The sequence below is a fragment of the Micromys minutus genome, assembly GCF_963924665.1.
Source record: "Micromys minutus genome assembly, chromosome: 12".
NCBI lineage: Eukaryota > Metazoa > Chordata > Mammalia > Rodentia > Muridae > Micromys > Micromys minutus.
In genome coordinates this window covers 29,136,421-29,158,602 of record NC_137981.1, presented here as the reverse complement: position 1 = coordinate 29,158,602, position 22,182 = coordinate 29,136,421, and the positions used below count along the sequence as shown (strand labels likewise).

At 44.2% G+C, this 22,182-nt stretch overlaps 2 protein-coding genes across 3 annotated transcripts in view; both read left to right on the top strand.

The window, feature by feature from the left end:
• The first annotated feature begins 5,806 nt into the window (after positions 1-5,806).
• SELENOK (selenoprotein K) lies at positions 5,807-13,471 on the top strand. Its single transcript, XM_080926149.1, has 5 exons — positions 5,807-5,924; positions 8,274-8,364; positions 10,729-10,812; positions 12,220-12,306; positions 13,110-13,471. Exons 1-4 carry the CDS (start codon positions 5,906-5,908, stop codon positions 12,299-12,301), a joined length of 276 nt encoding a protein of 91 aa, XP_080782275.1. The 5' UTR covers positions 5,807-5,905; the 3' UTR covers positions 12,302-12,306; positions 13,110-13,471.
• Positions 13,472-17,112: 3,641 nt separating this feature from the next.
• The window catches only part of ACTR8 (actin related protein 8), a 19,265-nt gene continuing 14,195 nt past the window's right edge, over positions 17,113-22,182 (top strand). For both annotated transcript variants that reach the window (XR_013975270.1, XM_080925960.1), the window contains exons 1-2: positions 17,113-17,301; positions 21,255-21,425. Coding sequence is in view for 1 of the 2 variants with exons in the window: in XM_080925960.1 (XP_080782086.1) it covers positions 17,179-17,301; positions 21,255-21,425 (294 nt within the window). In the remaining variant the exon portion in view is untranslated. The remainder of the gene's footprint in view (positions 17,302-21,254; positions 21,426-22,182) is intronic.

Below are 22,182 nucleotides of genomic sequence, written 5' to 3'. Positions count from 1 at the left end.
CTGACATGGGTGCTGGGTAGTGAACTTGCCTGCTCTAGCTATGTTCTGAATGACCTCTCAGGCCAAGAGATTGCTGCAGGGATAAGGAGGTAATCCATTTAAGATTACTCAAGAGGATTTTTCCAGGGTGTCTAGAAGAGAAAAACTGAACTGTTCTGCAACTTTGAGAAAACTGAGGTACAATTAAATAGTTTCTAGAGAAGATAAACCTTTCTATATCAAGAGTACTATGGTTGGCTATATTGTAGTGTAATGCCTCTACTTATGTGAAGAGTCAAGGGCACAAACTATAGGACATAGAGAATTCATCCTAAGCATCTCTGGGCATGCTACGTGAGCTCTTTAGAACTTGGTTTACTTACCTATAAAATGAGAATAATAAGAGAACCCACTTATTAGCTGTGGTGGTTTGAATAGGTATGCCCCCCTACAGACTCGTGCGTTTGAATGTTTGGCCATAGGGGGTGGCACTATTAGGAGCTGTGGCCTTGGTGGAATAGTTATGATGGTGTTTCACTGTGGGGGCTGGTTTTGAGGTCCCCTATGCTCAAGCTACTTGCAGTGTGGCACTCAGCCTTCTTCTGTTGCCTTTGGATCAAGATGTACAACTCTTGGCTCTCCAGCACCATGTCTGCCCCAATGCTGCCATGTTTCCTGTCATAATGACAATAATCCAAACCTCTGAAACTGTATCCCAGCCCCCAGTTAAATGTACTCCTTTATAAGAGTTGTCATGGTCACGGTGTCTCTTCACGGCAATTAAACCCTAAGACATTAGCACTGAGATTTAAATAAATACTTGAAAAAAATCCAGAACACCGTCTGGCACAGGGAAGTGCTGCATAAACATGACTAGTTTGGTGAGAATTGAATCAACAAATATTCACAGAATATGCACTTATTCATCCACTCAATGAATATTTACTGAGTGCCTTTGTTGTGTGAATCTTCCTAGAATAAGTACTCTGACCCAGATGAGAGTAAGAGAGAGACGGCACCAGTGGACAGAATCAGGGACAGTTCCTAAAAGGGAGCCATATTGAGTCTAGTTCGTGTTCTCATTTTATACTCTAAAATCACAAGGGAAGGTAAACACAAGTAATGTTCTACAGAAGTAAACATGGCAGTGAGTGCGTTGTTAGGACAAAAAGAAGTTGTTTCAGCTAATTCTCCAGGCCATTCTGTTCCAGGTAGCAAGAGAAGACATGGTTGACAAATAGGCAGCATAAGCAATGCTTTAATAGATAGTTAGATAGATAGATAGATAGATAGATAGATAGATGATAGATAGATAGATAGATGATAGATAGATAGATAGATGATAGATAGATAGATAGATATTTAGACAGACAGATAGATAAATTGGTCTTTTGCCTTATTCAATTTCACATTTTCTGTGCTAGTCCAATAATGTTTTTATATCACACCAATCATGTCTAGCAAGCAATGTACTAAGTGTGAGCCACATAACCAATTTAAATTTCTCTAATAATCATATAAAGATGTAAAAGGATAAAATTATTTTTAATGAAGTGTTTTGGTTACTTATTTCCTGGCTTCCAGGTAGTCTCACATTGCTCTTTCAGATGGCGAGAGTCCATGTGCCAGCACCCCTGCAGCAGCTCACAAACATTTGTAACTCCAGTTCCAGGGGATCTGATGCCCTCCCTGGTCTCCATGGACACCAACTATGCAGGCGATGCATAGACAAATGTACAGGGCAAATACCCAGACACACCAAAAAGACAAAAACAAACAAGCAAAAAGAATTGGTTTAATCAGTTCTTCAAAGCAAGACTTGTTTTGCTTTTCCATCAAATGTTAAGTGAGAAAGTGTGAACAGCTTTGCAATTTGAGGAAAAACTCACAGCAACTGGACAGAACAGAAAGTGTTTTGAGCCCTGAGCCATCTCTCCAGCCCTGGACTAAAGTTTTAACAGGTAGGGAATGTTCTTCTAAGGAGAAAATGTGAACATAAGCAAGAATCCGGAAAAACAAAGGGTCTATTGGGGAAGTAGAAGTCAGAGAGAATAATCTAAGTGGTACCAAAGAAATTTTCCACAGCCCACCAGGCAGTAGCTATAAAGGCTGATGAGCAGGAGACTGGTGAAGCTGTATTGAACTGGCAGCCTGAAGTAACATGGGTTAGAACGCAGGGATGCTAAGTTCAGATTGTTGGGAAATCACTGCAATAAGACTCAGGAATAGGACTGGAGAGATAGCTCAGTGGTTAAGAGTACTGACTGCTCTTCCAGAGGTCCTGAGTTCAAATCCCAGTAAACACATGGTGACTCACAACCATCTGTAATGGGATCTGGTGCCCTCTTCTGGAGTGTCTGAAGAGAGACAGTGTACTCACATAAAATAAATAATCTTTTTAAAAAATAGGCTAAACAGAGGAATGAAGAAGATGAAGCTGGTCCTGAGATCCAGAGTTTGCTCCCTTCCTTCTGTTGCCTCAGATGCTGCTTGTTTGTTGAGACAAGGTCTCACTCTGTAACACCTGCTGACTGGAAACTTGCTGTGTAACTCAGACTGGCCTCAACTCACAGGGCTCCAGCCTACGCCTTCCAAAAATGCTCGAGTACAAGTATGCACCACCACACCCTTGTACAGGGGCATGAGGCCGATGAGGTTCCTGATCCCTTAGCAGTTTATTCAGAAAGAATGACAACCCTAAATAATCAGGTTGATAATTCCCCATTGTGATAAGGACTGTGAATAAAGTGACCAGAGATGAGGAGTCAAGGACATGATGACACTCAGGCTGACAGCTAAAGCGTGGAGGATGGGGAGCAGGCAATGGGTCAGATAAAGTGCTACAGGAAGAAAAGCTATGTGCATGTTCGAGGAAATGAAAAAACTTAGGGTGCTCAAAAAGCTCTAAAAAGAATTAAATTATTGCCAGAGTGTGGAGTGAGTAGGAATGTGCAGCATGAAACTAAAGGAACCATCAAGTGGACAGGTCAGGCACGGTATGCCGTAGACACTAAAAAGGACCTAGCCTGTAAGAGCAATGGGAGATTTTAGTGTCTAAAAGGTTTTAAGCGAAACAAAGATTTTTTTCCAATCATTCTTGTTGCAGTTTAGAAAACCACTTAAGTCTGGCAAAAGTATAACCTAGGATTTCAGTCAGAAGGAAACGAGAGCAAAAAAGTGAGAGACGTCATCATAGTTTAGCTCAGGACTAGAAAGGCCCTTGAGAAAAATCACTGACCCAGGTTGAGAAGAGAGCTCCGTGGGTAAAGTGGTTGCTTGCAAGACCTGAGGGCCTACATTTAGATTCCCCAGCGTCCATGTAAAAGCCAGCTGTGCTTGTACACATCTCAGACCCAGTTCTGGGAGGAGACAGGCCAGAGCTCCTTCGTCAGCCCAGCCAACTGGTCAGTTCCATCTTCAGTGAAGACAATAGCTCAAAAAATAAGGTGAATGTCTTAGTCAGGGTTTCTATTCCTGCACAAAACATCAGGACCAAGAAGTAAGTTGGAGATGAAAGGGTTTATTCAGCTCATACTTCCACATTGCTGTTTATCACCAAAGGAAGTCAGGACTGGAACTCAAGCAGGTCAGGAAGCAGGAGCTGATGCAGAGGCCATGGAGGGATGTTGCTTACTGGCTTGCTTCCCCTGGCTTGCTCAGCCTGCTTTCTTATAGAACCCAGGACCATCCACCCAGGGATGACACCACCCACAATGGGCTGGGCCCTTCCCTTTGATCATTAGTTGAGAAAATGTCTTACAGCTGAATCTCATAGAGGCATTTCCTCAACTGAGGCTCCTTTCTCTGTGATAACTCCAGCTTGTGTCAAGTTGATACAAAAGCCAGTACAATGGGAAATACCCAACTCTCCTTTTCTGTACTCTGACTTCACACTCTTGTTCCTCCCCCAACACACACACACACACACACACACACACACACACATACACCATGAAGGAAAAACAACACCATCCACTTTCAGTATATTAGCCGAAGTGAACCTCTATAATTGGGCCATAACCGTCTCAAATGAAGTAAAGGGTATGTAATATCCTGTTCTGTTATACAAGATTTGGGTGGAGGAAAAATTGCTTCCTCTCAAAACAACACATATCTAGAAATATGCAAGTTCTAGGTATTAGAATATGGTGTGTGTGTGTGTGTGTGTGTGTGTGTGTAGCCCAGGCCATACTCATGTACAGGCACATGCCACTATGTCTCACTTAATGTACCACCGTTTTAGACAGGTCTCACTTTGTAGCCCTACCTGTCCTGGGATTCCCCCAAATGTAGGAGGATCAGGCTGAACTCACAAAGACTGACCTGTCTTCAAGCTTTGTGATTATAGGCATGTTATAATCATGTGCCACCCTGCTCAGTTAAAATGTCTTCTTAACTAACATTGTTATAACATTAGTTCCAAATTTTACTTATATTCCTTTTAAGGAAGGGAATAGGCTTCTTCCAAAAATGTCGAAGTTTGTGTGATGGTTTGAATATGCTTGGACCAGGGAGTGGCACTATTAGGATGTGTGGCCTTGTTGGAGTAGGTGTGTCACTGTGGGCTTAAGACCCTCACTCTAGCTGCTTGGAAGTGAATCTTCCACTAGCAGTCTTCAAATGAAGATGTAGAACTCTCAGATCTGCCTGCATCATGCCTGCCTAGATACTGCCCTGCCCCCACCTTTATGATAATAGACTGAACCTGTAAGCCAGCCCAATTAAATGTTGTTCTTTATAAGACACCATGCCTTGGTCATGGTGTCTGTTCACAGCAGTAAAACCCTAAGATCGTATGTGAACTAAAAAGAAAAAGGACAGCTAGGTACAAAGGCCTGTTGGCAGAGACTGTCATGCTTATAACACAGCAAGGACGTTCCTTCAAATTTACTGAATGCCCAAGACCTGCCTTCTAATGCATGCCACCTCTACAATGCTGACAAGCAGAGAAAAATGTCCTTCTGAAGTTCATTTTATTTTTCCTAGTTGCATCTCTATAGCTATCAAAAACGCCATTTCTTAGCTGGGGGTGGATATGCCTTTAGTCCCAGTACTTGGAAGGCAAGAGGCAAGTGGATTTCTGAGTTCAAGACCAGCCTGCTCCACAGAGCTAGTTACAGCCAGGGTTACACAGAGAAACCGTCTCAAAAACAAAATTCCACTCCATGCCTTATTTGTATCGGCATTAAAGTTTTGCTCTACAAAGTGAGTTCCTGAGCAGCCTGGGACACAGAGATCCTGGCTCAAAAACAAACAAAAAACAAAAAGACAAAAACCAACTGGGTGTGGCGGGGCGTGCCTTTAATTCCAGCGCTAGTGACTTTAGGACCAACCTTGTCTACAATTTGAGCTCCGAGCCAGAAATACAGTGTGAGTCCTTTTTCAAAAAAAGCAAAACAAATAAACTCAGAACAGAAATACAGGTTTAAAGGGAATACCATCCAAAGGGATTTATCAGTGAGTTCACTAAAATCTGATGATTAAGTTCTTCGTGTTCCAGACACCGCCTCAGAGCCTCTCCCTGCCACTCCATAAGACAGCAAAACATCTGGAAAGTTGAGGAATGTACCGCCATCAAAGCTCATGAACCCTGCGTGCATACACCAACTAGAAAGCGACTTCCGGTCTTTAGTGGGCCCCTAGACTCTCAGTAAAACCGGAAACAAGTTAGGAGGGGGAAAAAAGACCCCGTCACTCTTAAACGTCATATCCGGTCTCCTAACGCACACAGCTTTCACGCCAGCGGAAGTTACTTGTGTGACTGGGCGGAACATTGTCTCCCAGCAGCCAATGGGCTCTACCCAGCTCTAGCTGTCTTCGGTCAATTAGTGGCCTGTGACGTAAAGGGCGGGGCAGGAATCTAGGTACAGCAACATCTGGGCGTCCGGTCTTCTCTGTCGCTAGGAAGCGGGCAACCGGAGGGAAGATGGTTTACATCTCGAATGGTGAGTGAGGGCCTTACCCTGAGCTGCTTCTGACCTCGCTGGCCGGGTCCGGAGCTTAGGGCGGCCTCCCCGACCCCAGCGGCCGGAAGGAGTAGGAGGCGAAGGCGGCGGTACCCGAGGCGCATCCCAGAAGGGTGGCCCGGGTGGTAAACGCTGGCCCTGAAGCCTCCTGGTACAAGGAATTTCCGATTGTGGCTTTGCGAGAGTGATCCAGGGCGCGGGTACCCGGTAATGACAGAGATGCTAACGCGGTATACAACGCGCCTTTGTTTGGGCCACTAGAACCGCATTCTTTGCTGCTCTCATCTTTGTAAATGTTCTATTCAGATGATATGTTCCTATCCCCGTTTTTTAGATGCAGATCGATTGACTAGCTCGCTCAAGATCACAAAGGCAGTGTGTAACTTCGGTTAAATTGAGCTCAGGTTGGCTCCAGTATTGCTACCATGCTGCCTCTATAATGCGTACGGTAATGATGATGGTGGTGATGGTGCAGAACTAAAAAGAATATGTAAAAAAAGAATGGAGACGGGGTTTCACTTTGTAGTTTTATCTGCTCTGTGATTCACTGTGTACATTAAGTTGGCCACTAACTCCCAGAGATCCTCCTGCCTCTGTCTTCGGAGTACGGGGATTAAAGGCGAGCACCACCACACCAAGCCGTACAAAAGTTCTGACAGATTTTTTTCCCTTAAGAGTGTAGCTAGTCCTAAACCCAAGGCTTTACGCCAGTTTGAAAGTACTTGGGAGGCAAGTCCCCAATCACTGGGAAAGAGAAAATACTGCATAAGCAGGTCGTATCAATGCCAGAACCATCTGCCCACCCGTGTGACTTTAGTGAAAATCCTCGGCGCATTTCTACAAACCTTTCTTGGGTCCCTGGAAATAGGTGTGGTTGGATTTGATTCATCTGTGTATCTCTAGAGAGTAAGGCAATTAGGAGAATCTTTTGGCTGAGTGCACTTTGAATTTCTTGACTTTTAAGAATTTCACCTCCTGATTGTAAAGCTTTGGGACAGGTGCTTTGATGGGCATTAAAGAAAGCATCCGAATTTCATTTTAAGTTTCAAGAGCTTGCAGAATTTATTTTTGCATTTTATTTTTATTTTATTATTCATGCACTAGCAAATAATTATATAGTGTAACGACTGCAGAGTGTGTCATGTGAGGATTTTTTTTTTTTTAAACAAAATTTTGTAGTTGACAGACGCAACTTTATTCAAGCATCTTATTACCCTCTGAGGACATGGGATTGTATCAAGTTCTGCCTTAGAAGAGAATGCAAAGCGCCCTGTGGAATGATGAGTGTGCTTTTAGTTCTTTAGAATCACGAAGAAATAATGTGGCTTTCGGAAGCCATCTTTGTGAACAGCTTGCTTCGCCTAGCGTAGTGTTTACTCACATGATGGCCTATCAAAATTTCTTTTCTTTTAAAAGATTAACAGATATTCCATGGTATGTATTTAGAGGCCCTCCCATGTTCATCTGTCAAAGGACATTTCAGTTTTCTATTATGAGCCATGCCACTATGAACACAAATTTGTTTATTCATACATTTTTGAAGAAGACCAAGATGTTTGGCCAACTGCCTACATCTGCCTGGCTGGCCTTGACCTTGAGATCTGCCTACCTCTGCCTCCAGGTTGTTGGAACCAAAGGTGTACACTAACACGTGTTGATATCTATTTTCTTGTAAGTGTTTAGAGAATTTTTTCCACCTGCAATGTCTCTTACCTGTTAAAAAAATTATTTAGATAAACAGATCTTTAAAATCAGTTATTTTGATAAAAATTCTTATGTAAAGAATCTATATGGTCCACTTACTGAAAAGTACTTAGAAATGGTTTGATATCTTTTGTAAGACTTTGCAGTAATTTACAGAGGCAAAAGGTAGTTTGCTGGTTGCCCAGGGTTCCATGGAAAAAGTAACAGAAGTCAGAATTAAATGGGGAAGACAGAATCTTTGGAAGTAGGCAGTGATGATGTTGGGGTGCAGTAATGATGTTGAGGTACGCTCATATAACTCTGCACTCAAAAATGATAAATGTTCTGCTGTATTCATCTTGCCACTAAAATATTTTATGTGCACTTTTCCAGTGAAAGGGAGAGAGAAGAGTTACCCAGAATGGGTTCGCCCATGAGAATTACATACTGAAAGTAGCATTTAACAAAGAAATGAACTCTAGATCCCAGAGTTTGACTTCACTCACAGTGGACTTCTGATGTTGACTGGTTTGAAATAGTGAACAGGTTCAAACCTGAGCTTATTGGCTGTTGCTCCGCGGATGGAATGCAGTGGACTTGCTTCGCCACTTACTCAGTTCCTTTTTTTTTTTTTTAACTCTGTAGGTCAAGTGTTGGACAGCCGGAATCAGTCCCCGTGGAGATTGTCTTTCATAACAGATTTTTTCTGGGGAATAGCAGAATTTGTGGTTTTGTTGTAAGTATAAAAGCATTTCCTTAATTGCATTTTATACTTAAGCTGATGGAATTACCTTACGTTGGTTGGTTATCTTTGAGAATTTCATACATGTGTACAACATATTGATCATACTCATCCCTCTTCCTCCCTGCTGCCCATGTACTCCTCCTAATTTCATATCCTGGCCCCTCATTTTTAAGACCTACTAGGTATAATTACTACTGGCCATATGTGTGTGGGGCCATCACCCAGAGCATTGTCTCTCTGCCAGGGACCGCACCCCTACAGGAAACTGGCTGTCCCTCCCAGCAGCACTCAGCAGCTGTCAGTAACTCACAGCTAGGAGGAGGGGCTTGTGTGGCTCCTCTGTGTCCACACTCTGGTTTACTGGCGTGATTGTGTTCAGGCACACTGTTGATGGACAGTTTAGTCCCAGTTTTCCCTGACTCTGGTTACTATGATCTTTTTTCTTTTCCATGCTGTTGCCTGAGCTTTTGGGAGGGAGTGTGTGCTAAAGATGTACCCACTGATGGCTGAGCACTCAGTAGACCTACACTTTGACCAGCTGTGAGTCTCTATAGCAACCATGGTCCACTGCTTATAAAAGCTGAAGTACCTTCCAGTTGCAGTTAAATAGCTTTGCAAAGGAAAATTAAGTATTTTTTATGATTATAAATATGGTGTTGAATTAGTGAGCTTGACTGTGCCTGACCGGTTGTGGTAGCCATGTCAGCTTCGAGCCAACCTCTCCATTCTTGTGACAGAATACTTTCTGGATTTTGGCTTTTGAGACCAAAGTGTTGCTATATAGCCTTATATATCTGGTTTAGTGTTACAGAGTCTAAGCTGGCCTAGAATTCATTATAGTCACCCTGCATTAGCCTCCTAAGTTGAAATTATAAGAATGTGCTACCATTCCTTGTTCTGAACTCTTAATGAAGGGTTAGAAATCAATAATAGGGAAAAAAAAAAGGCAGACTTCTCAGTCACCTCAAGCAGTTACTTATTAAATGAAGGGTGGTGGTATTTGACTTTTACATGCTGTGTTAGCTAAAGTACCAGCCAATTACTAGTAGGTCTTATCCTGAGTTGGATAAATATTTGACTTTCTCGTGTTTAGAAAGTTATAAATAGATGGGGGAGAATGCTTCCTCCTTTCATTGAGTGTTGAGTTGGCTAGTTTTATGTCAACTTGACACAAGTTAGAGTTATCCGAAATGGGGAACTTCAGTTGAGAAAATGCCTCCATAAGATCAGGCTAGAGGTAGACCTGTAGGATATTTTCTTAATTAGTGATTAATGTGGGAGGGCCTAGTCCATTGTGGGTGGGGACACCCCTGGGTTCTGTAAGAAAAGCTGAGTAAGCCGTGGGGAGAGAGCCAGTGAGCAGCACTCTGCCATTGGCCTCAGCATCAGCTCCTGCCTCCAGGTTCTATTTGAGTTCTTGTCCTGACATCTATCAGTGATGGACAATATTTGTGGAACTATAGGCCAAATAAACCCCTTTCCTCGCCAGCTTGCGTGTGGTCATGGTGTTTCATCACAGCAATAGTGACCCTAACTAGGACAGGTATCATACTAGTAATATCAGCTTTAATATTCAGTATAATTTAGTATATTCAGTATATTATATTCAGTATAATATTGCAAGGGAAGGTGAGGTGTCATTGTGGAAAGTGGACATTAGAGGAAGTTACCCAATGAGGGACAAGGCCCTAACTTAAAAGTTACCAGTGCAACATTTAATCACTTTTACTAATTTTACCTAATGCATATTGTTTATGGTTCTGCCTCAGTCAGCACCTCCATCTAAGAAGTTAGAAAACTACGCTAAGAATGATGGTATACACTGTTAATCCCAACATTCAGAATTCTGGGGCACAGGGGTAGGGAGAGAGGGAAGAAAAAGAAAGAAAATTGCATTTTCTGACATTCTGAGAAGCACTGTGCCTCTGACTATAATACTTCTAGTCCCTCCACAAGGTGATGTCAGGTAGGCCATAGGCAGAGTAATTGCAGACATGGTGAATGTAAGATACTGTTAAAACCAGAGTAAGTTAGTGGGGGTGGGGTCGATGGCTGTAAAAATAGATTATGTTGAAACCTAACAAGAAGAGTGAAACCGAGGAGGACTCTGGTTTCATGCTGTCTACAAGAGTCACTAGCAGGAGCAATACAAGGACAGGTGGCTTTGGTATAGAACGTGGCACACCCTGTTTTAGACACATGCTATGCTGAATGTGTCCCGCTGGCGTCAGGAAGTGAGGCCAAGGCTAATGAGTTGGGTTAGTCACGCTCCTGCAGAGCCCTGAGAACCATGGAAATGTGCTTGACAATGGTGTCAGAAGTGAGACCTCTGTTGTTTTCTGCCCCTTGTTTCAGTTTCAAAACTCTGCTTCAGCAAGATGTGAAGAAAAGAAGAGGCTACGGGAGCCCCTCTGATTCCAGATATGATGATGGAAGAGGGTACGGAGAGCCTTTCCTGCTGATGTGTCTCCTTTGTGTCTACATTCTGTTGTTTTAGATAGCGTTAGACTTGTAGAAATTAAAAAGAAAATCTCATTCCACAAAATTAACAAGTTGTTAAAAGTCAAGTTGCTTCTCCTGATAAACAGCCAAACTGGCAGAACTTTAAAATTTGAATTTTAAAATTACCGTGGGAAAGCTAAATCAGAGGCTGGAAACTAATGGGCAACATTCAAATCTAGAGACGTCACAGTGCGGTCTGGACTTTGGGCTGCCAGTGACCAGTTCGGATGAGGAGCAGCACCGTGCAGAGCTTGGGTTTACTTAGGAGGAGGAGCTGCAGTTCACACACTACGTGTCCAATCTTGAGTGTTTGGATCTCTGACTCCGGAGTTTGCTTCTCTGCTGCTGTGACACAGCACTGGTCACAGGCTACCTGGGCAAGGACAGGCACAGTCCGTCCCCTCTGGGAGTCACAGCAGAGACCATGGAGAGCGGCTGTTTGTGACTTGCTTCACCTGGCTCGCTCAGCTGCCTTTTCCATACAGCCTGAGCTCCCTCGTCCAGGAGTGGCACCATCCACAGTGGGCTGTTAGCAGTTAGCAATCAAAGTGACCACAAGCGTGCCCTGTGGGCCACTCTCATGATGGAGCCAATTTCTCAGTTGAGGTTCCATCTCAAACCTGAGACAGGTGGCTGACTCATTAACATATCAAAGTGAATGCTGTCCACCAGGTTCTCCCTGCAGCCTTCAGTCCCATACACTGAGTGTCATATACTCCAGCCATTTTGGTTACTTGGCCTTTTGCTTTACCTGGTCCAGGCTGCCCCTCTTGGTCGGTTGTCTTCTCTTCACTCCTCTGTCTTCACATGGCCCAGCTCAGTCTCGACCCTCCCAGATGCCTCTGCCTCAAACTATGCTGTCCTTTTATCTGCAATAAACCTTCCCCCCCATTTGCTAACCTGCATGGTAATGGCTATGTTAAGACTCTTAGGGTTGTATGCCTTGTTTTTGTTTTGTTTTGTTTGAGATAGGGTTTGCTTTAGTACTATTGGCTTAGTCCTGGCTACATATCCTAGGCTGACCTTAACCTCTGATAATCTCTCTTCCTTGGTCTCCCTCATGCTGAGATGCCCATTGTAGGCTACCATGCTCATTTTCCTGTGTATTGAAGAAGCTGTACTTGAATGCTTAGTAAAAGGAACCAGTTGGCCAGGCATGGTAGTGCACACCTTTAAAACCAGCTCTTAGGATGCAGAGGCAGATAGAATCTTGAGTTCAAGGCCTGGTCTATATAGAAAATTCAGGCTACGCAAGACTCCATAGCAAGACACTCAAAAAAGAGATAAGCAACTGAAGCTGGGTTTACCAAACAGGTGCTAACTTCCAACTTCCTCTTTGATTAGGCCTCCAGGAAACCCTCCACGAAGAATGGGTCGGATCAGTCACCTTCGAGGCCCCAGCCCTCCTCCGATGGCTGGTGGATGAGGAAGGTAAGTTAAAATCTGAAACTATTTTCTCTCCTTAGGAATATTTTGTTTAGAAAAACAAAAGTCATATTTTTGGTGAGGGGCTTTTCGAGACTGGATTTTTCTGTTCATCCCTGAACCCGGTTGGCCTTTAACTAAGAGATTCGCCTGCCTATTCCTGCCAAGGCCTGGGATTCTCTACCTCTACCGACTGGCTTTTTTTGTTTGTGTTTATATGTTTGAGTGTTTTGCTTACATATACATAAATGTATTGTGTATGTTGAGGGGACGGGCAGGGAGGAGACCAGTACAGGACACTGGATCTCCTGCTACTGGTGTGTATGTGTGTGTGTGTGTGTGTGTGTGTGTGTGTGTCTGCTTGTAGGTATGGGTGCCCATAGAGGTCAGAAAAAGTCAAATCCTTCTGGAAATATAGTTGCCAGCAGTTGTGGGCCACTCAAGATGGGTGCTTAGAATCCAGCTCTTGTCCTCTGCAAGAGTAGGAAGTATCCTTAGCTGCTAGGCCATCTCTTTAGAAGTTGTGTATTTTATTATTTAGAAAGATATATCTTTATTCTTGGAATGTATTGACTTTATTATTAAACTATCGGTTGAGACAAGACTTGTTTTCTGCTTATCTGTTGTCCTTTCATGGCCAGCCAGCTCTCTTCACTGTTTTTACCCCTAGGAACTTCATGCTGATATATGTACACATGGGGGGAGGGAGTGGGAGAGAGAAGAAAGGAGGGGGGGAGAGAGAGAGGGAGGGAAAGGGGGGAGAGAGAGAGAGCGTGCAAGCAGGAGCTAATTGTTTTAACCTCTTTTAGGTAAATGTCTGCTCTGAGAAGCAGACAACTAGACATACACATGTGTAGAAGGAAGCCATCAAGAGGTGAAGAGCGGCTCATGCAGGAGAAGGTGGTGTATGTCCAAACAAGGATTGCTCTGTGTCCTCACAGATGAATGAGGTCATGCTGGGAACTCCCTCTGCAGGATCTGGCCTGACTGACATGCAGTTCTATAAATGTACATGTTTGTCTCCTTATCTTTTTTGTATAGTTTACTAAAGTATTAATATAGATTTAAAAAGTAAATATTTTTAGGTTGCAAAACTTGATTTGTCATCTTTATATGATTATACCCAAAATCTTTGATCTGGAAGAAATAAAGGCCATGTATTTAGTCCTGGTTTTTTGTTTGGTTTTGTTTGATTGGTTTTTGGGTGGTTTGTTTGTTTGTTTGGTCTGACTTTTCTGAGTCTCCACTGTATATAGTCCTATTAATGTTGCCTTTTCTTGGCTTTTGAAATACTGCTCACTGTTACTTTGCTCTCATTTATAAATAAACCACAATATAATTATTTCAGTAGTATACAGAAATTTGCTTTTGAATTTTTAATCTTTAATATATTTATTGTGTAAATGGGTCTTATCTGATTTACTACCAGATAACATCGTCGTCAGGATATTTGTAAGGCCACAGTCATCAAAACTGAAATGACTGTTTGTGTGCTTGCTGATCTCCAGAACTATGGACTTCACTGCTGTCTTGAGAAACAAGAATCCGATCCAGTAACTTACTTCCTGCTTGCTTTCCATCCTATCTTGATGCTCCTTTCATGTTCATCCTCTCCCCACTCCTTCCACACACTTTCCATAGTCATAGTTGGTTTCTTTATTGCTGTGACAGACTGTGGTCAACAGGACCTTGGGGAGGAAGGGGGTTTTGGTCTTTGGTTTTGCTGTCTTACACCTCACAGCCATCAGGAAGGGGAGTTAGGGCAGAGACCATGAGGAACACTGCTTTCTGGCTTGTTCTCAGTGCTTGTTCAACCTGCTTTGTTGCACAACCCAAGTCCACCTTCAGGATGGCACTACCCACAGTGACCTCACACTACAATCAAAAAAGTGCACTCCAGACTTCTCCACAGGCTTCGTGATGAAGGCAATTTCTCAACCAAGCTTCCTCTTCCTAGGTGATAAGTTGTTAAGTTGCCAAAAACTAACAAAGGCAAACTGTGACCCAGGCTGGCCCTGAACTGGAGCTTGAGCTCTTTGTAGCTATGCCTCTGGGGTGCTGAGCTTACACATGGGGGCAGCAGCTTGCTTACCTTACGCCAGCCTTGTGAACAGTGACTACATAAAATAGGCCCTGGAATGCTATAAAAGTGAATAACAGTGTGTGTCAGTGCACACAGGTTGAAACCAAAATGTTTAGGTGAAAGCTATATTTACTTATCTGAAATGGGGGCGTAGTACCACAAGCTACTGGTGTTCAAAGAAAGAAAAATGATTCGAAGTTTTAGAGTAAGAACAGTTCTTGACTACTCAGCTATAGTCAACCACTTTTATGTTTTAGTTGACTCTTAAATTACACAAATAAATGGGAGGACTCAGAGCTCAAAGGCTTCCTAAACTGTGTGGCTGTGACTGGCAGAAACATTGTTACGTTTCACCTGTTGTAATAAGAGCATGGTCTGTGTAGATGACTTACTGTAAGCAGTAGCTTCTCTGTGCTTGGGATCTAAGGCTTTTCTGACTCATGGTTGCTGCTGGTGCAGACTTCCTCTCTCAGGACTTATCCCACAGTCCCTGCGTGCAGCTTGTATTTACTGTTATGCACTCGAGGACGACTGGAGTCTGTAATGCAGGACCATATATCCTGTGGTATATCCTGTATTTGAAATTTGTCTTTATTCAGTAGCTTTGGGTTTTGAGTCATGCTTTGTTACTTATGAAATCAGGATGGGTAGACCAAGGCCTGGCAGTGATGTGGCACACCTTTAATCGCACTACTCAAGAAGCAGAGGCAGGTAGATCTCTGAGTTCAAGGCCAGCACAGTCTACAAAGTTGAGTTCCAGCACAGCCAGGGCTGTTATACAGAGAAACCTTGGCTTAAAAAAGATGGACCATGCTAAACTGGACTTTTTGTTGGTATACTGGACAATCTCATGCAGTCCAAGCTGACCTTCAACTCAAAATGTCCTTACCTTTCTCAGTTATTGGGATCCTAGGGGTGCTCCCCACATCCAGCTCAGCATTTAGCCTTGTTTTCTTGCTATCTTCTGAGGCTTACAGAGGCACACTTCTCATGGAGCTTACATTCTGTCATGGGAGAAAGTACATAAGCCAAATAGCCACTCACCAAGGGCTCCTAGGTCTAAGGAACCTTCATGAGAGGACACCCTGGGATGGGTGGGGTAGAGGGAGCTAAAGTGGTCCAGCTGACAGAAGAACCTTCCAGGCCGGAGAAGCAGCAACAGCAAAAAAGCAGCAGAAGCCTGGGGACTGGAAAGACTTGACACCAGAAATTACGTGTACGGGCTGGTGATACAGCCGAGCATTGACTATCAAGCCTGACTGACCCTACTCCTAGGACCCATGTGGAAGAAAGAACTTCCCAGAGTTTTCCTATGACCTCCACATATGCACCTCTGCAAGTGTACACACACAGACATACACACACACACCAAGAAGATCAAATCTAGCTTTACAGACCACAGGTATGGGAGGCAGTGGTCCAGGCTGAAGGCTTGCTCAGCGGGTAGGAGCACAAGCTGTGCTCTCTCGCCTTGAATTCAGATAAAAGCACCCACAAAACAAGGCTTGGGCAATACCTTGTGCTCACCTGTAACCCCAGGTGTCAGAGATAGGATCTGGTGGCTCGCTGGCTGAGCTGTAGGTTTATTGGGAAATCCTGTTTCAAAGAAACATTGTGGCATAATAAATCAGGGCAACCTGGTGTCCTCTGGCTCTGTAGGTGTACAGGACACACAGAAAAATGACAGGAATTAGATCAAGTAAAGTCTTCAAGGTACTTGGCCATAAACTTGAGGCAGTCCTGAGTGTTGGAATGGCGTGGATATGCTGCCACAGCAGACTAATTTGTACTAAAACACTGAGCAGCCACATGGACAGATGACCAAGAACTGGACTAGACAGGAACCTCATCTCAGAGGCTGCAGTAGTCATCCAGCAGGAGTTGGCTAAGTAACACCACATTCAAAGAAGTGAATGAATTCAAGGTAATTTTAATCACTTCGGGATGTGTGATGGTTTGAGTGAGCAGCCAAATATATATCTGATTTATTGTTGGGGTCTTGTCATCCCCTGTCCCACCTCCTGCAGGGAGTGGAAATTAGGGATTACTTATTTGCCAGGAGGTGGTGGCACACCTTTAATCACCAGCCCTTGGGAGCAGAGGCAGCAGAGTCTCTGTGAGTTCGAGGCCAGCCTGACCTACAAAGTGAATTCCAGGACAGCCAGGGCTTCACGGAAAAACCCTGTCTCGAAATAAAAAAAAAAAAAATCCATATTTCATTTTAATTTTGCAATGCTTTGAAGAAATCTTATGTATAGGTATCAAATGGGTAAAGCCATGAAATTCAAAGAAGTTACTCAAGGAATGTGTCAGGAAGAGACCTAGTCCCAGAGAACCCAATCAGAGGCCGGACCGACCAACTGTGAGACCTAGCAATATAATGAAACCTGTGAGTGAAGACCTGCGGAGTCAAAATGAGACTGATTAACCTCAGACTCACATGTAGCACTCAAAATTTATTAGGGTTTAGAGAGGTAGTCTACGCCTCTGAGTCTAAATAAACCAGGCTATCTTTTTTTTTTTACACTGGGGATGTAGCTCATTGGCAATAGGAACATGTTCACCATTCATAGGTGCCTGGTGAGCATCATCACCAAAAACAAAAAAAAAAAAAGGGAAAACCAAACTCCAACCCTGTCATGCCCTCGTTCCCAGAATTCTCTAGGGGCGACGCCGGTGGCGGCCATCTTGACTGTGGGCAGCCAGGAGACGCTGCGCCTGCGCTATGGTTCTCTGCCTGCTGCGGCGTCAGTGTTCCTGAGCCCCGGGGCTGGTGGTGGTCGGCGGTGGCAGAGATGACCCAAGCCGAGAAGGGGGACACGGAGAACGGGAAGGAGAAGGGCGGGGAGAAGGAGAAGGAGCAGCGCGGCGTGAAGCGGCCCATCGTGCCCGCATTGGTCCCCGAGTCGCTGCAGGAGGTGAGGTGCAGGGTGGCTGGCCTTGATTAGACCATGGCGACCCTGGGCCCCTGTTGCTGGCGGGGGCCGGGCGTAGCCGGAAGCGTCCGGGTCCCCTCCCCTGAACGCCATCCTAGGTTCTTTGTGCGAAGTAGCGCGGTGCAGGACCAGGCTAAGTCCTTGGTACATAGCCTCCAGGTCTCAGCTGTAAGACGTCACGATTTAGCGACAGCCTGGCTTTCCGGGACGCCAGCAGATACTTGTTCAGGGAGTTGTACTTTGTTTGCAAATCGCACAGTGCAAGTCTTTTCACGTTTAAAAGCAGGGAAAAGGTAGCCTTTCCTTACCTAGCCTTAAAGAGTCTGTATGTCAATAACAGAGCAAGTTTAAGTTAAAAAAAAAAATCAGAGTAGCATGGCTCAGACTCTCAGTACCAGTGATTACTGATAAGTAAAGGAAAATATAGGGAAATGGGCCACGGCAGTGCATATCTTCCAGAAGAAATAGGGAAGGATTGGCTGTTGAGAAGTTCCCGAGGACCATTTCAGAATCTTCTTCCTCTCCCATAGGTGGGTTAAATGATCTAATTAGTAGCGCTGCTGTGAAATGCATAGTGTGTTGTGTGGGATAAGCTACGTCGGAGGACCCACAATGTATCTCCTCCAGAGGAGGGCAGAGGTCCCAGGAGGCTAGGGATTTAGAGTGAGATTAGAATGATTTCAAGCTATGCAAGGGTTATCAGCATTTCTCAACCTGTGGGTCACAAGCCCTTTGGGGGTTGCATATCAGATGTTTACATTACGATTCATAACAGTAGCAAAATTACAGTTATGAAGAAGCTACTGTATACAGCACGACGAACTGTATTAAAGGGTTGCAGCGTTAGGAAGGGTCTGGGGAAGAGACCTGCCTGAGAGACTTGGATCCGGGGAGGATGGATGTAAAGGATTGGAGACATGGTTGCTTGGGACTGAGAAAGACCTTTTGACCTTTGCATTGTCCACACAAGCATGTAGCCTAGCCTCTTCATTGAAGGTAGTGGAGAGTTTTGGAATGGGATGCCAACTTGATGGTGTTGTGATACATCATTTTCATTTGCAGAATTGACATTTGAGTTACCAACAAAAAGGGAAAAAAAATCCTAGTGTTTTAAGAAAGTTTTAGTTTACGATCTTATGTTGGGCTTCAGATTGGACAGTTAGAATTCCCTAAGGCTGCCCAGTCTACATCCAGGGTACATGATTGACTCCTGCATCCTCCCAAGAACTTGATGAGGTAGGAACTTCATCAGCGCAAGTGGCAGGCTGAATTTATAGCATATCTTCTGGTCCCTCTTCTGCACTCCTGGGAGTTTTATCACGTGCTCTGGCTACCGCATACCCTCTGTGGCATCTGTGCTTCATGGGCTTTTCTGTGTCTTGGGTTAAGTAACAAATAATTCCCAGGAAATGATGAATGGATGTACTGCTAGGTTTCTTTCCTAACACCTTAAAATTCATAATTACTACAACTACTAATAATTGTCCATACATAACTATATTCTCTAGAGTTCCTTAATCCACATCCTGCAGCCTATGGGTGTTTGATGAAGTCCAGGTGTCCCTGATGGGTAGCAGCCTTGTGTTTTCCCCAGTCGATAGCATAGCACAGGGATGCTGACACCATGTACTGGGAGAGGGTAGGAAACGACAGAAGCGGCCTCTTCACTAGGGTTCGTTGTGTGTCATGGAAAGGAGGAGGACTATATATAATATAAGATCATATTATGAAGAAACCAGCAGACTTTAGTTCATTCCTGAAGGGGAGGAGTTAGATGGAGCTCAGCTACAGAGGGAATGTTGTAGGCAGAGGGAGTTGTGGTGCTGAAGGCTCAGCAGAAGTCTGGATAGAAGCTGGGCAGAGTGGCACATGCCAGTGAGCCGGAACTCGGGGCCTGGGTTCAGTAGGCTGAAAGAACCACCATCCTAGAGCTAGGCAAGGGTGTGATGGGAGGAGGTTCCAGCCTTTGTATTTGTGAGCCACAGAAACGTTGCGAAAGAAACAAGGGCAGGGTAAACAAGGTGTCTTGGATTTTGGCTCTCAATAGACAATTTTGTTTTCTTTTTAATAAATGTTCTTTTAAAAAGAATCATTCTAAAAAATTATGTGAATGTGTAGTGTGGGGGAGGGGGGTTGGGCACAAGTTAGTGCAGTACCCATGAAGCCCAGAAGAGGGCATCAGATTCATGAAGTTGGAGTAACATGATATGGGTGCTAGGAACCAAACTCCAGTTCTCTACAAGAGCAGCACTCTTAACTCCTGAGCCATATGCCCAGCCCAGAGTCCCTGCTTTCAGAGGCATGGCCAAAGTCTGTCCTTCCCCATACTCTCTGTTGAAACTTTGCATGCCTCAACAAGTTTGGGGGCGGGGCAGAAGTTTTTCCAGGTGAGCTTGAATTCTCTCCTCTGAGAGTTACAGACTTAGAATCGTTACTCTGTAAAAGCCACAAGCATTGCCTTACTCTCTTGGATTTGTGCTGTGTTAGTTTTTGTTCTTCTGACTTACCAGGACAGAGTTGCAAACTCTTGACTTGAAACCCCAGGCTCTTGCCAGATCAGGCAGACAGCACACAGCGAACACAGGCGCTCAAGTTGCTGATGAATATTGCTTCCAACATTGTGAAGCAGCGGTTCTGTGCTGACATTTTCTCCCTTGACTCCTCAAGCAAACCTGAGTCTGTATTAGTCACCCCAGAAGCCTTTTTAGTTACCCAATTCCTAAGCCTCCTGGAGCTTCTCTGTCTAAAGATCTGTAAGGAAGGCTTAGTCCTTTCTCTTATATTCACTCCTCTGTCTTCTCTTCCATCCACTTGCACTTCTTACCGAGCAGAAAGTTCTCTGGTGATATAGTCAGCCTTAGCTACCATTCAGCCTACATTTCCTGTCGTACAAATACCCAGAAATTATGTATTGATTTGCCCTGGAGGAATTTCGTTTTATTCATACAAGTAAGAATTTATGAAGTGTGTACCATGTGTCATCTCAAGGGAACAGAAAAAATTTTCATTAGGAGAGCAACTGTAATTGGATGCCTCCCGGCTCCTTACTGGATGGTTTTCAGGCTTTTCCATCCTGTAGCCTCTGCTGGCTTATGTCAGTTTGACATATGCCAAAGTCATCAGAGAGGCGAGAACCTCAACTGAAAAAATGCCCCTCTATAAGATTGGGCTATAGGCAAGCCTGTAGGACATTTTCTTAACTAGTGATTAATGTGAGAGGGCCCAGCCCATGGTGGGTGGTGCCAACCCTGGGCTGTTGGTCCTGGGTTCTACCAATAATAATAATAATAATAATAGGTTGAGCAAGCCAGTAAGCAGCACTCCTCCAAGGCCTCTGCATCAGTTCCTGTCCTGACTCCTTCAATGATGAACAGTTATGTGGATGTGTCAGCCAAATAAAGCCTTGCTCCCAAATTGCTTTTGTCGTGGTGTTTCATCACGGCTGCTGTAACCCTAATTAGAACATAGTGCTTGTAGGAAACGTGGTGTATTCCTTGTGTGTTGTGGATTGTCTGCAGCTGTTTGTATTTTGATGCTAATTCCACTTCTTCAGGAAGGGCTGCCTAGTCATTTACTCAGGTGACTTCATCAGAACCTTCTTCCCATTTTAACTTGTATAATAAATGTGAGAGCCCGTGATTGGGCAGGGGAAGGGAAGGTGGAGAGAGAGGGTCTGGGGAGGAGGAGAAAGGAAGAAGAAGATGAAGCTGAAACACGTGGCCTGGAGAAACTGAAAGTTCTAAGGGATCCCATAGCTGGGGAACAGAGTAGTGCAGTGGTAGATCTGCCCAATCTAGGCACGAGTTTTCGTATTAGCTGAGTTGTGTTTTCATTGAATGGGCTTATTTGGGTGGAAGAGGATACAACAACACGTGTGTGTTAGTTAACCTGTCACCTGTGTCTTTCTAAATTCACATTTGTCTTTCTGCCTGCAGCAAATCCAGAGCAACTTTATTGTCGTCATACACCCAGGTTCGACAACTCTCAGAATCGGCCGAGCCGCAGATACACTCCCTGCCAGCATTCCTCACGTCATCGCACGAAGACACAAACAGCAAGGGCAGCCTCTGTACAAGGACAACTGGCTCCTAAGGGAAGGACTAAATGTAAGTCTGAAAGCAGGAGCTGGGGAACCGCCCAGGGTTGTTACCGTGGGGGTTGGGGTGGGGCCTTAAATACCTAAGTGTATCTGGGAATCTTGAATAAAGATCTTCAGAGTTCTACTTTTTAAAAATAATATCACTCAGGACTGCAAGTATAATTTTCATCTTAGCTAGTTTCATTTCCTGTTACTGTGATAAAATACCCTAGCACCTCAGGGAAGAAGGGTTTATTTTGTTCATAAATTCAGGCTACAGGCAGTCCACTGTCATGGGGAGGTCAAGGTGGCAGGAACCTGAAGTAGCTGGTTAGATTCACAGTCTAGAAACAGTTGAGAAACAGGTGTCTGTGTGTCTGTCTGTGTGTGTGTGTGTGTGTGTGTGTGTTTGCGTGCGTGCACGAATTCACTTTCTCAACTCTTAATTCAGGCTTACTGCCTAGGAATGGTGCCACCCAAAAGATAATTTACAATATTAAAGTAAGTTGAAATACTTCTTGATTTATTAAAAATATGTAAAGGGATGGGACATTGTTACAGAATCAGAAAGATAAGCATCATGTGGCGGTATGAAGAATCTCTGAGGGTTGTTTTTTTTTTTGAGACAGGGTCTCACAGTATAGCCCCAGCTTACCTGGTACTCACTGTATAGACCAGGCTGGCCTTGAACTCAGAAGTCTGCCTGCCTCTGCCTCATGTGTATCATTACCATGCCTGGCAGTAATTTGAATGGGGCTGAACATTTTTTATCAGTCATAAGACGC

Excerpts from the sequence above, each read along its gene's own strand:
- SELENOK (XM_080926149.1), top strand. Across the intron at positions 8,365-10,728 it reads GCAGAATTTGTGGTTTTGTT|TTTCAAAACTCTGCTTCAGC; the intron begins GTAAGTATAAAA and ends CCCTTGTTTCAG. Across the intron at positions 10,813-12,219 it reads AGATATGATGATGGAAGAGG|GCCTCCAGGAAACCCTCCAC; the intron begins GTACGGAGAGCC and ends CTCTTTGATTAG.